The following is a 12157-nucleotide window of genomic DNA, read 5'->3' on the forward strand; positions in this document are numbered from 1 at the left end:
ATTTTCGATTTGAGGGTCACGATTCGATTCGATTCTCGATTTTCTTGTTTTTTTTTCTTGTTATTATTTTATGCCTCATAAAATTTAAATAATATATTTATTATTATTATTATTATCATAAATATTATAAATATTATTATTATTATTTATTAAGATATATATGGTAATGCCATCTAGTGACTTTTTTTGGTAGCAACAGTGTGCACTATTAAAACAAGCAGTTTATCAGAGCTGTGTGTGGATGGCTGGTGAAACTGCTCATTACATGAAGCTGCAGTTCTTCATCCAACCACTAGCAGCAGCAGCACAAGCCCCGCTCTCTTCACTCAGTCACTACTTCAGTACAGCCCAGCCACGGGCTACAGAGCTCAGCCAGTCCGTTTTTACTGTTTCTGTAAACAAATAAAGGTTTTAACCCCACTAACCGGAAAATACAGCTCACTACAGTTCATCTTTCAGCCCAAGCAGCTAACAGCAGCAGGTTAGAACAGCCGACACGGAGTCACTGCTCGGATTACATTATAAACAGGTCAGTTAGCGCGCTGCTAACCTCAGGATGTTTATAACTACGGAGTTTAGTGGACACACCACGGCCGCCAGGTAAGTCTTTTAAAGGCTACTGAAGACTATTAAAGGCTATTAGAGTGTAACCCCTGGCTCCCAGGGGTTACAAGAGGTTATTGAAAGCATTATTGGGGGGCAGAAATCAGTACAGGCTGGTTAGATAAGTGATGTGGGTATTGTCTTATAAATATTTACACATAACTTATATCTCTCCTGAAAAGCTTTTATTTTAGTCAGAAACACGCTTGTGTTTACTTTATCTGAGAGAAAGATGTTTTTTTTTAATTCAATGGAAAGCAACAGGTGTAGTCAATTATAAGTTTAAGATTTTTAATCCACCTCACTGTGATCTATAGTCAGTGTTCTCAAGTCACACTGACACACGCATTTCAGAGAGTTCACACGCTCTCACCTGCGCGCACCCACCCCTCCGTTAGATACAGATACAAAACCTGCGCGCCCAACCCCCGCCCCCCCTCCCCCGTTGGACAGATAAAAACAGTGATCACACTCCCGCCGACTGCGCTCATGCAGTGGCTATCTCTATTTAAATGAATAGGATGCGCTGTGTTGGTGCCGCGCCATTTGCGTAGCGCGCTGCGCTATTTGCGTAGCGCGCGCGGCAGGGATCGTCGATCCTCTTTTTGACTTCGATACTCGAGATCGTGACCTCATTTCGATTCGATTTCGATAAAATATCGAGATCGTGACACCCCTAATAGGTATATGTTTGAGTAAAATGGACATTGTGGTTTTATTCTATAAACTACAGACAACATTTCTCCCAAATTCCTATTAAAATATTCCCATTTATAGCATTAATATGCAGAAAATGAGTAAAAACAAGTTCATATTCGTAAAGTTTTAAGAGGTCAGAAATAAAAAACAATGTTTTTAATCACAGTTTTCAGGCATTTTCTTGGCATGTTCTCCTCCACCAGTCTTACACACTGCTTTTGGATAACTTTATGCTGCTTTACTCCTGGTGCAAAAATTCAAGCAGTTCAGTTTGGTTTGATGGCTTGTGATCATCCATCTTCCTCTTGATTATATTCCAGAGGTTTTCAATTTGGTAAAATTCAAGAAATGTAATGAGATAACATGTATTTGATGTATTTTTGGACATCCTGATATCAATGTGAAATGTGCTAAACTTTCCCAAGGCTAAGAACTACCTCACTCTACCTCGCTCTGCCTCCAGCCTAGTCACGTGACATGTGACTTGAGCACATGTAACGCAGTGTAAAGAGCTACCTCTGTTGCTACACTTAAGTAATGAAATTTGAGTAATTCAAGTTTTCCATTGTTCGCCGTAGAAATTCCATTACGGTATGAATATGATTTATCATACAGCCATAATTGTGCCATTTTTACCCAGATTTTACTTAACATTAGTGACTCAACATGTCGTGCTATATGAATAATGCGTATCCAAGATTGGAAATTTTGTTTAAACTTGCACAAGACATTGCACATCTTGCGAAATGACTTTTGTGCAATACTGCATTATGATAATGATGCTCAAACGATATAGATCGCAGCAATTCAATTCGTGGAATTTGACCAAAACCCTACCCTACATCTGCCATTAATCCATGTAAGATCTTTTCTATATTTTCTTCTTAAAACTGTCATTTATAGCATTCACATTAACACGAATCTACAGTACAAGTACACATAAGGTCCTCATTGACTAATGGAGCGAATAGGCCTCCTCAGCTCTGCATACTCCCATCAGCCCCTGGAGCAATTTGTCAGAAGTTACGTATGCCTTCATAACGCTCTGCATGACCTGTACTCATGGTTTTGTTGGAGCTGCTGAAATGTTCAGAGCTCATATACAGTTCAGAGGGGGTTTTCCCCTCTAATGCAACAAACAAAAGTCCTCTTGTTTGTGGTGTGGGTGATGGCATCACTGGAGCCCATCCCAGCAGCATATGGGCACAGGGCATGGTTCAGAGCACACGAATGCTCCTCTCCGTGGACTGTGTGCCAGTCCATGGCTCGCTAAATCAATGGGCAATTTAGAGCAGGAGGAGAGCAGGCACTTGGAAAAACTGGGGAACTGACCAAGAGCACCAGCCCTGAGAAGGGAGGAGAGCCTGAGATGATGAGCTTCTGCAGAGCATGTCGTATGCAGTCATTTTTGTGTTTCTTCTCTTGAATGAGAAGCTGTAGTGTCTAGGGGTGGGACAAAATATCGATATTGCGATAAATTGTATTGTATCGTATCGTATTGTATCAAATATCAATATTTTTATTGAAACTTAAAATTACCCAGAACTCTTCCTTGAATTTGATTAGCTAAATTACGGCTTCAATCATTCACATTCGCATTCTGTGAAACTGAAACAAATAATTCACCATAATTCTTGGGATTGGCTTATTTAGGAGTATTTTATCCTCTTCAGTAAAACAGGTGCTGTGTAAAGAATTGTCTTGCGATATCATGATACTTTGATTCTGCAATATATCGATATATCATCGTTATTGTGGGCAACTTCTTGTGATAAATATCATCATGAGAAGACCTGTGATTCCCACCACTTGTAGTAGTATGGTTTAGCCTATTTACTGTACGTTCACACCGAACGCGATAAAATCGCTCTGTGTCGCCTGTGCAACAGGCGATGAGTCGCTTGTGGGCGTGTCTCACTCAGAACGAGCTGTCGCTGGTGGGCGTTTTCCTAATACGGCACGTACAGAAACAAGGGTTCAGCCTATCTACACAATTCCTAAACCATAAACAGTCGTACAGACGTTTCACAAACAATAAATCTTTATATATTTTATAACTATTATTAAGTACAATTATTTAACATAATTATTTCATATTACAATAAATGGGTTTACTTAAATATAATACATTATTTTCCTTAATGTAGTAAATCATTCTCTTACAATATATTATATAATATAAATATATTTGTCCATAATTTAAAATAGTGTTGTTAGTAGTATTGTTGTATAGTATTGTTAACTTAATGTAATAAATTATTCCTTGGATGTAATTAATATGTTTACTTAAATATATTAAATAATCCTCTTGATTTAATAAACAGTCTTTCTCTTAATTTAATAAATAATTCCCTCAGTTTTAATAAATCTTTCTGTAAAATGTAATAAATAATTCTCTCAGATTTAACTAAATCGTTCCAAATTCCATACCTCAGTTTGAATAAATCGTTACGTTAAATGTATTAAATACTTTCTTCAGTTGTAATAAATCGTTATGTTAACTTTAATAAATAATTCCCTTTGTTTCAATAAAAGGTTCTGTTAATTTAAAAAAATATTCTTTAGTTGTCATAAATCTGTTAATTTAATTAATAATTTCCTCAGTTTTAATATATAGTTTTCTATTAAATAAGGTAATTCTGTAAGGATAGTACTATAGTGGGGTAGCTGCTGGTGTAGTGGAGTATTTTACCTCAGATCAGCTCAGTTCAGTTCAGTTCTGTTCTCTCCGTTTTGCTGGCGGAATAAATCTTCAGTAGGAACCGAAAATCAGAGCAGCGATTTCAGGCCGAACATATGAGAATCTGTTTCTGATTGGTAGTCGCCGCCGCGCGTCGCTGCTCATTTGCATAAAGTTAAGTTCTGGTCAACTCTCTCGCGTCGCTCAAACCGCCCGCTTCGCATCGCGTCGCGCCGCGTCGCTGCCTGTCGCCCAGTGTCGCTGGCTCTCATTGAAAATGAATGACTTCCGGCTGCTTTGTCGCTCGCGTCGCGTTCGGTGTGGACGCACGGTTAGAGGGATTGAGCGATCAGTGTATTTTGGGGCTGATAACGAATGCTATATATTCATTTTCTGGTAAATTTGATAATGCATGATGCTACATAGCTTCTGTAATGTTGTGCATCATTTCTTAGAAGTGTACTTTACTTTTGTGAATCAACCACATTTAATTATTGAAAAGAAAACGTTGTTTAACTTAAGCAAGCAATAGCTGAGAGAGTCTGTGAATTGTACTTTTAAGAGGGGTTTCTGGTTAGTGTTCTGATACTGACTGAATTGGGCTGAGGGGTGGATTTTTGAGAGGGGTATTTAATTAGAGTTCTAATACTCACTGTACTGTGCTAAATGGTTTACTCTCTTGAGGGGTATCTGGTTAGTGTGCTGCGCTAAAATGAACATTTTCATCAGAATCCGACAAAAACATTTGAAACAATTGCAAATTCCTGAAGTTTTCTTCTCTCGATTAGTACTGGAGTTACTGTAGCTAAGGCCAATGTAGCTAAGGGAATGGAAGCTTATATCCCACCAATTAGCCTTGTGGGAATAAGTAGTGTTTCTGATGCCTAAGACAGCATTACATTGTTTACTGTTTATCTCAAATAGACCTAGATATGTGGTTTCTGATGACGTTTAATGACTGTTTTTATTATTTATAAAAATGTGTAAAAGTATTTTTACATTTCAGGCTTCAAAAAGCTTTCTTAGATACTTCTAATGATCTGAGGTATACAGTGTATTTTAAAATGTTCTGTCTTTTTTAAGTAAAATAGGAATGTTTAAGTAATGTTTTTGCATTAAGGGGCTTGGGCCTGGTGTAGAGGTGGGGGGGTGTAGTCGGCGGGGTCTGCTGCAGACTCCGCTGCTCTAATTGACTTGGACAGACTGCTAATTTGTTGATACCAGCGGTGGAATGATGTGCCTGTCTATCTCTAAATTGGTGTTTACACATGGACCTCACACAGAGCTCGCGAGTGTGTGTGTACCAGGCGGCTGCTGGTGGGGCACAGGCGCATGCCTGCTGAGGGGAGGCCCATTACACCCTTGTTTTATTACAGCTAATTTGTTACGTAAATAAGCCTGCTAATTTTCTCAGCCCAGCTCTGTTTGCTTACGTTTGTTTGGTAACGTTTCGATTGCGCTCGTTTTGCTCTATTTCACTTTGCCGCGTAAATTTTTTGGCACGGAACGCTGGCGGCATGTGAGGTGTAATTGCGGATTAACTGTTTGCACGCCCGTGCTAATGAATCCTGAAGAAACTCTTAGCTTAATTGGCGCATAGAATGTTTTAAATGCTGTTTACTGTTTTTGAGTTAATGTTAATGGAAATGTGAAATGGTGCGTGGTGCAGTTTGTCCACGTCTTTGCTGTTAAACAAAAAGAACAAGTATTTCTGTAAGGGCAGCTTTCTAGAAGGGAAGGGAAAAATATGGTATGTAAAAAGATTTTAGTCATTTTGAAGCATTTCTATGGGTCGATTCATCATTAACCCTTGTGTGGTTTCAGGTCTGCGGGACCCAATTTCATTTTTCATCAAATGATACAAAAAATATATTTTTTCTAACTCAAACTCATTGCCATTGGCTCATTTTTTGTGAAAAACATATATCAAAACACATTTTCAATAAACACACACTGTACACCCCCCCCCCCCCCCCCCCCCCACACACATTCATATTACATACAGTATGTTTGGCCAAGGGCTAATAAACATTGCTTCATTTGTAAATTTGAAACTAAGCTAATTTTCTACTCATATCTTGAGTTTAATTCATTTTCTTTTACATTTTATTTAAAAAAAACTAATAAAAAAAGAGTAGCACTTTTTAAAAGAAATGTAACATAAGAAAGGTAAAGAGCAAATATTAACCATGTAAGCTGTTTATATTGCTTGCAATTTAGGTGAAGCAAGCATGTGTAAAGCATTTTAATGTAAAATTGCTTAATTTTGCTGAATTAAATACAAGTAACAAAGTAAACGAGTAACAAAAATATGAACAACACACAAGGGTTAAATTTGGATGCATTGTATAGAACATTGTCAAAAAGTGATAAATGGAGATAGAGGGTTGTTGCATGCTTGCAACTTGCTGGATGATTGGCTGACAAATATGTTGTTTAGTCATACAGAGCGCATTTCTACCAAAATAACTCTTGAATTCTAGCAGGAAGACTCTAGAGACAAATGTGCAATAAGAAAAGTTTTAATTTCAGGTATGAGGGAGGTCTTATAAGGACAGGTGGAAGCTGGTGATTGGCTGAGGTATGAGTGACGTGCTTGAGTTATTGACCAAAAAAGTAACTACAAGTTTTTGAACCAGTTTCTTTTGGGCTTATAAGAGCTGTGGAGCTTTTCAGCGAATCAGCCCTCGTTTCAATGAGTTATTGGAACTGTAAAACAAACAGACATGCCCACAGATATTGTCATGTGTTGTTCACACTGAAGATCCTAGTATCCTTTGGTTCCTGTTGCGAAAGAACGTTCCTAGTTCCGGAACTTACCTAAAATGCGGCAAACAGTTCAAAATTAGGTTTGTGAACCAGAACAGTGTAACACTATAAGTGTAAAACAGTGTATTTTCTTTGTTTTGTCCAGTCTTATGTGTTTTACTTGAACTGCTGGTTCAACTGTCCCCACAATGTCCAGTGGAACTGCACCTTTTCATTCATATCAGTACGTTTTAATAGACTGTTCACAAATAAGGACGAGAAGACTGCCAAATACTGATAAAAAAAAAGACTAGGTCTGTCTCTGTATTTATTTTTAACTCTAAGTGCATATAAGCCTCAGTGATTAGCTCCTTCATACTTGATGGCAATGGGCAAAGCCAGATCAAGACCAAGACCTCTTTGAGCTTCCAGTATGGCTTGAACCAACATTCCTCAAGTCCCACATAAAATAGACACCCTGAATCTTCTCTGTCCTGCACCAAGGTGGTGGAACGAACTTCCACTGGGTGTCAGAAGAGCAGAGTGGCTTGTTGTCTTCAAACTGTGACTGAATAAACTCATTCTAACACCAATTCGAAGATCTTCACTGTGCACTTTCTACCCATCTCCGAACATGGTTCCTTTTGGAAATAAAGGTGGTTCTTCGAGCAGTACCATAGTTAAACCATATATCACACAGTTGTAGAGATCTTCTTAAACATCTAATAAAAAATTCAGTTAATGTACATGAACCTATTTAAATGTTCTTGATGCGCCACACTCTACACGTCTCCAAACGTGGCTCTATTTTGGAACTAGAAGTTGTTAAAACATAATGACATAAATGAATGCTGTGATGTAATACGCTGTGACGATTTTAACCGTACCTTCTCTGATCTCCTCAGATCTTTGCCTCCAACAATACGGAGTGTTCCAGACTGCTGCAGGAGATAAAGTGTGCCCGCTGTTCTCCTAACGCCCAGATGCTCTTCCACTCGCCTGAGGAAGAAGCTGCCCGACACAGAGAGCCCGACCTGCCCCGCCTCTGTACCGACTACTGCCGAGAGTTCTACTACACCTGCAGGGGGCATGTACCAGGTAACAAACCCAACACACAGTACAGGACCTCATATTTAATACTTCATGAGACAAGATCCATTGCAATGTACATTGCTTATCAAGTAGTAGTACTTCAGGGGATGGCTTGGGATTAGGGGTGGGCGATATGGCCCTACAATAATATCACAATATTTCGTGGTATTTCATGATATGACAAGACTCTGAATTAAAAAAAAAATATTTAAAAAAATTCACTGTACACTGCAAAAAAAAATAAATAATATATATATATATATATATATATATATATATATATATATATATATATATATATATTTTTTTTTTTTTTTTTTTTAATTACATACAATATAATACTGCACACCCCTGTGTGTGAGATATTATTAGTGAGATATTAAAAAAATACAAGATTTTTATCACATTTGCAACAGAAGTCAATGATCCAGTATGTCATGATGCAAATACTGCACTCCAAATATCTCCATATATCCAGGATAAATAAATAAAATGGTAAAATGGTAAATGGTACTGGACAGATATAATCTGTCTCTAGTAGATATATAATGGGAAATGGGATGAGTGATATGGCACAATATTTTAGGGTATATAATCGTTCACGATATTTCAAAATGTTGACGATATTATCGTGTTTGATACGATATGGCACACCCCTACTTGGAATAGTTCACATCTGTATAAATTGTGAGGTGTTATCTTGTGTGTGAGGTTAAACATAGTTAGGCAGTGCATAACGAGTTTAATTAAGACATGACAGAGGTTACCGGATGGATGGGACATTCTGTTTAATCAGAAGCAGTGAGTGATAATGATCGTGACCGACAGCATCTGGCTAGAGTTGCAATTGCAAAAAGACACCAAACATATATCAGTGCAGTGTTCTTAAGCTTCCATGGGATGTGGCAAAAGTCATGGGACACACATGGAAAAGGGACAAGGGACTACGTTTAGCCAAGAAACATACATTACGTTTTCCAAAAGTCTAATCCCATCCCTAACCTAATCCCACGGGGAAGTAGTATAAAGCCTCCCATCATTAACTGGGGGGAATACTACTGGGATGAGTTGGGATGAAGTTGGTGGAAATGGTGAGTTGGGGTGGTGATCATCATCCAGCATTCTGACATCCAGAAACCACAAATCAAACTTTTACGTATGAAGGTTTTATGTACGTATCTTTTTGCGTAAGTTAGAATCCTCATTATTTGCTGTTTAATGAACAGTTAAGACCGTTCAAAGTTCAATACCGATCACAAGTGAGTACACATGCATTTCTAGAATGGTTACTTCGTCAAAAGCCTGCGGGAAAAGACGTCAGACCCGAGCCCTCTGCAAATGTTTGACTAGAACCGTAGTGAAGGTTATAACACAAGGATTACCATTCCAGAGATGCTACGCAAAGACACTGCGCTGTGGTATTGCCTTACGCCGCTGTACCGGCCAGCGCTGTTTATGGGTCATGACTCACTCTACACACACACACACACACAAACTCGCACACTCACAAATATGGTGCTGGAGGCTCCTGGCAAACCCTAACAAAGCTTAGTGATTAATTAGTCAACAGTTAAGCTCTGGCGTTCAGGGCCTACCGCTACAATGCCATCCCACACAATGCTGAATCTGGAAAGGCTCTGTAAGCTCCTCCAGCACCAGGCAGCCACACTGCAGTTCGGTGCCTCCGCTGGAAGGATTATGTGAATTTCTGAATATTTCTGGCTTTTGGTGCAATTTCAAATGTGGTGAAATCCTCTTACCATGAACAGTGAATTTCACCAGATAAATCTGTTGAATATGCATGAGTTTATATGGTGCAGAACACTAATCCCACGCTTTGCTCACCATAAACCTCAGAAGAAACCAGAGAAAAACAGAAAAACAGAGATTTAAATGTAAATCAGAGAATAGTCGAGTTTTCACCATTTAATTATTGGATTTAATATATGCATTAATATGAGGATATGAATATAAATCGAAATCCTGTGCAGAAATTCTTTAAAAAAAATTAGATGCTACAAAGTGGAGTTATGTATCATAACTAAGTTTTGGGAGATTGATCCACGCCCTCACTCCTCCCACTTCCTTCCCTATTTAAACCGTCACTTCCTCTCTACCTGCTCATTGAACAACCTCACACCCACCTCCTCCCCATCTTCCTCCTTTTTTTAATTGTATTCTTTTCCCATGTTTCTCTTCGTGAGAGAGGGGGCTTCGGCTTCACGCTTTACAGCGAAGCTGCCCCGAACTCCATCCCAAATACTCTGAGTTCGCTCCCCCTCTTTTCTTCTTCTCTGCCCAGTCAAGGGCGTGGGTCAATACTAGCAAAATGTACCTTAAACAGTGCAACAGAACCATCACATTTGGCGTGATTCGAAAAGATCTGAAGGACTGAAGGACATCTCTTGATGTGTCATGGTGAGGCAGATCTCCAGCCAAAACGGGCACATGTCACCCCGCTGCTCATTGAGCTCCATTGGCTACCAGTTGATGCTCGCATCAAATTAAAAACTCTTACAATCGCCTACAAGGTGATGTCAGAACAGGCTCCTTCCTACCTGCACTCGCTCCTGAAGGCTTACGCTACCTCCCGGCCGCTGCGCTCCTCCAGTGAACGTCGCCTCGCTTTGCCAAACATTCACACAAATCAATCCAGACTGTTCTCATACAGAGTTCCCCAATGGTGGAACAAACTACCTTCCACTACCAGATCAGGAGAATCTCTCGCTATCTTTAAGAAACTCCTGAAGACAGAGCTCTTCAAAGAGCACTTACTCTCTTAACACCTCTAACACAATAACTACTTTTAACCCCATTTCCTTCTTCCCCTCCTTCACTCCTCTATCCTATTATTCCCCTTTGACCTCCTTTTATCCCTATCCAAAGATGTTTTACCTTTAAACTTATTTTACATTGTACTTGACTATTGTAAGTCGCTTTGGACAAAAGCGTCTGCCAAATGTAATGTAATGTAATGTAATGTAATGTAATGTAATGTAATCTCAGATACATGCAGATGCAAAAAAGAGATTTTATTAAAAAAAAAGGATTATTACAAAGAGTAATCAAGATATGCAGGGTTAATACTGGTGAACAGGAGCCAACAGGAAATAGCATTCCAGGGTTCAAACACAGGTAATCAATAATGAAGGGCAGGCGGATAACAGTATACGGATAAATGAAACCTTTAGTCAAGGTTCTTTACACATCTCCAAACACAGTACTTTATGGAATGTACACCAAAACCATGTACAGCACCTTTATTTTCAGGGGGTGGTTTTACAACAGTACTATTTGGTTTGGTTAAAACAGACTCTGGTTCATTTGTACCCGTAATGCGGTTCGATTGAGCAGGTGTGAAAACAGCTCAAGTACGGCTCAAAACACCCGGACCAAGACCTGCTAGTGGAGATAGTCTCGGTACAGTTTCAAACGAACTCTGGAGTGGTTCACTTGTGGTAACGCTGTCATCTCAGCTGCTCCATGCTGTGTGCACGCTCAGTATGTGCAGCGTTCACTGTACCATGTGTTGATCTGTTGATATTCCTATTTAAAAGCACAACGTTTTTTTGTGTTTTGTGTTAAAGCAGCTTCACACTGCACTGATATACGCGCTGGAACACAGAATTTTTTTTTTCTCTATATGTACTTTCTTTCTTGCTCCTGTTCCAGACAACTCTGACCAATCAGAGAGGACAATGTGCTTGCATTGTCTATTGGTGCTCGTTTTGCTGCGTTTAGGTTTATGCCTGTGTGAAAACAAACCAAACACAGATAGAAAACACTCCAATTTCTTTACATAGCTCATAATGCTGCATTCACGTCTTTTTCTTCTCACACTGAGCAGCCCTCCTAAACCAAGTGGAGCTCTCGCTCTCTTTCTCTCTCTCTCTCTCTCTCTCTCTCACACACACACACACACACACACACACACACACACACACACATATGCTCTCATGTCCCAGCTGTCAGACACACACCTCAACACCCATTAGTGGACCCACCCCAAACAAAGTCCCACAATCTGGAGCTGTGAATGAATGGTTTTATGACCAGTTTCTTCCCCAAGCTTCTTTGGCAAGCCTCTGGGTTTACGTCAGTGGAGCTCACCATGATGTGTTTGGTGTGTGTTTGTGTGTGTGTGTGTGTGTGTGTGTGTGAGTGTGAGAGAGAGAGACTATGGTCTAGACATGACTGCCCCTGACACCTTGCCCCATCAGGAGAACACACACACACACACACACAATCCCCCTGCATGCTGCAGCGGAAAATACCAGCTGTTTAAGGCCGCTCACATCATCAGTTTGTTTTTCTTGGTGGTACATTCAAAAGAGC

General features: G+C 39.5%; 1 protein-coding gene across 2 annotated transcripts in view; it reads left to right on the forward strand.

Moving 5' to 3' along the window:
- The window catches only part of LOC103022895 (hedgehog interacting protein), a 73967-nt gene that overhangs the window by 7334 nt on the left and 54476 nt on the right, over window positions 1-12157 (forward strand). For both annotated transcript variants that reach the window (XM_022684469.2, XM_022684470.2), the window contains exon 2: window positions 7636-7828. In XM_022684469.2, coding sequence (XP_022540190.1) covers window positions 7636-7828 — 193 coding nt within the window. The remainder of the gene's footprint in view (window positions 1-7635; window positions 7829-12157) is intronic.

This window comes from Astyanax mexicanus, chromosome 7 (genome assembly GCF_023375975.1).
Source record: "Astyanax mexicanus isolate ESR-SI-001 chromosome 7, AstMex3_surface, whole genome shotgun sequence".
Classification (NCBI taxonomy): domain Eukaryota; kingdom Metazoa; phylum Chordata; class Actinopteri; order Characiformes; family Acestrorhamphidae; genus Astyanax; species Astyanax mexicanus.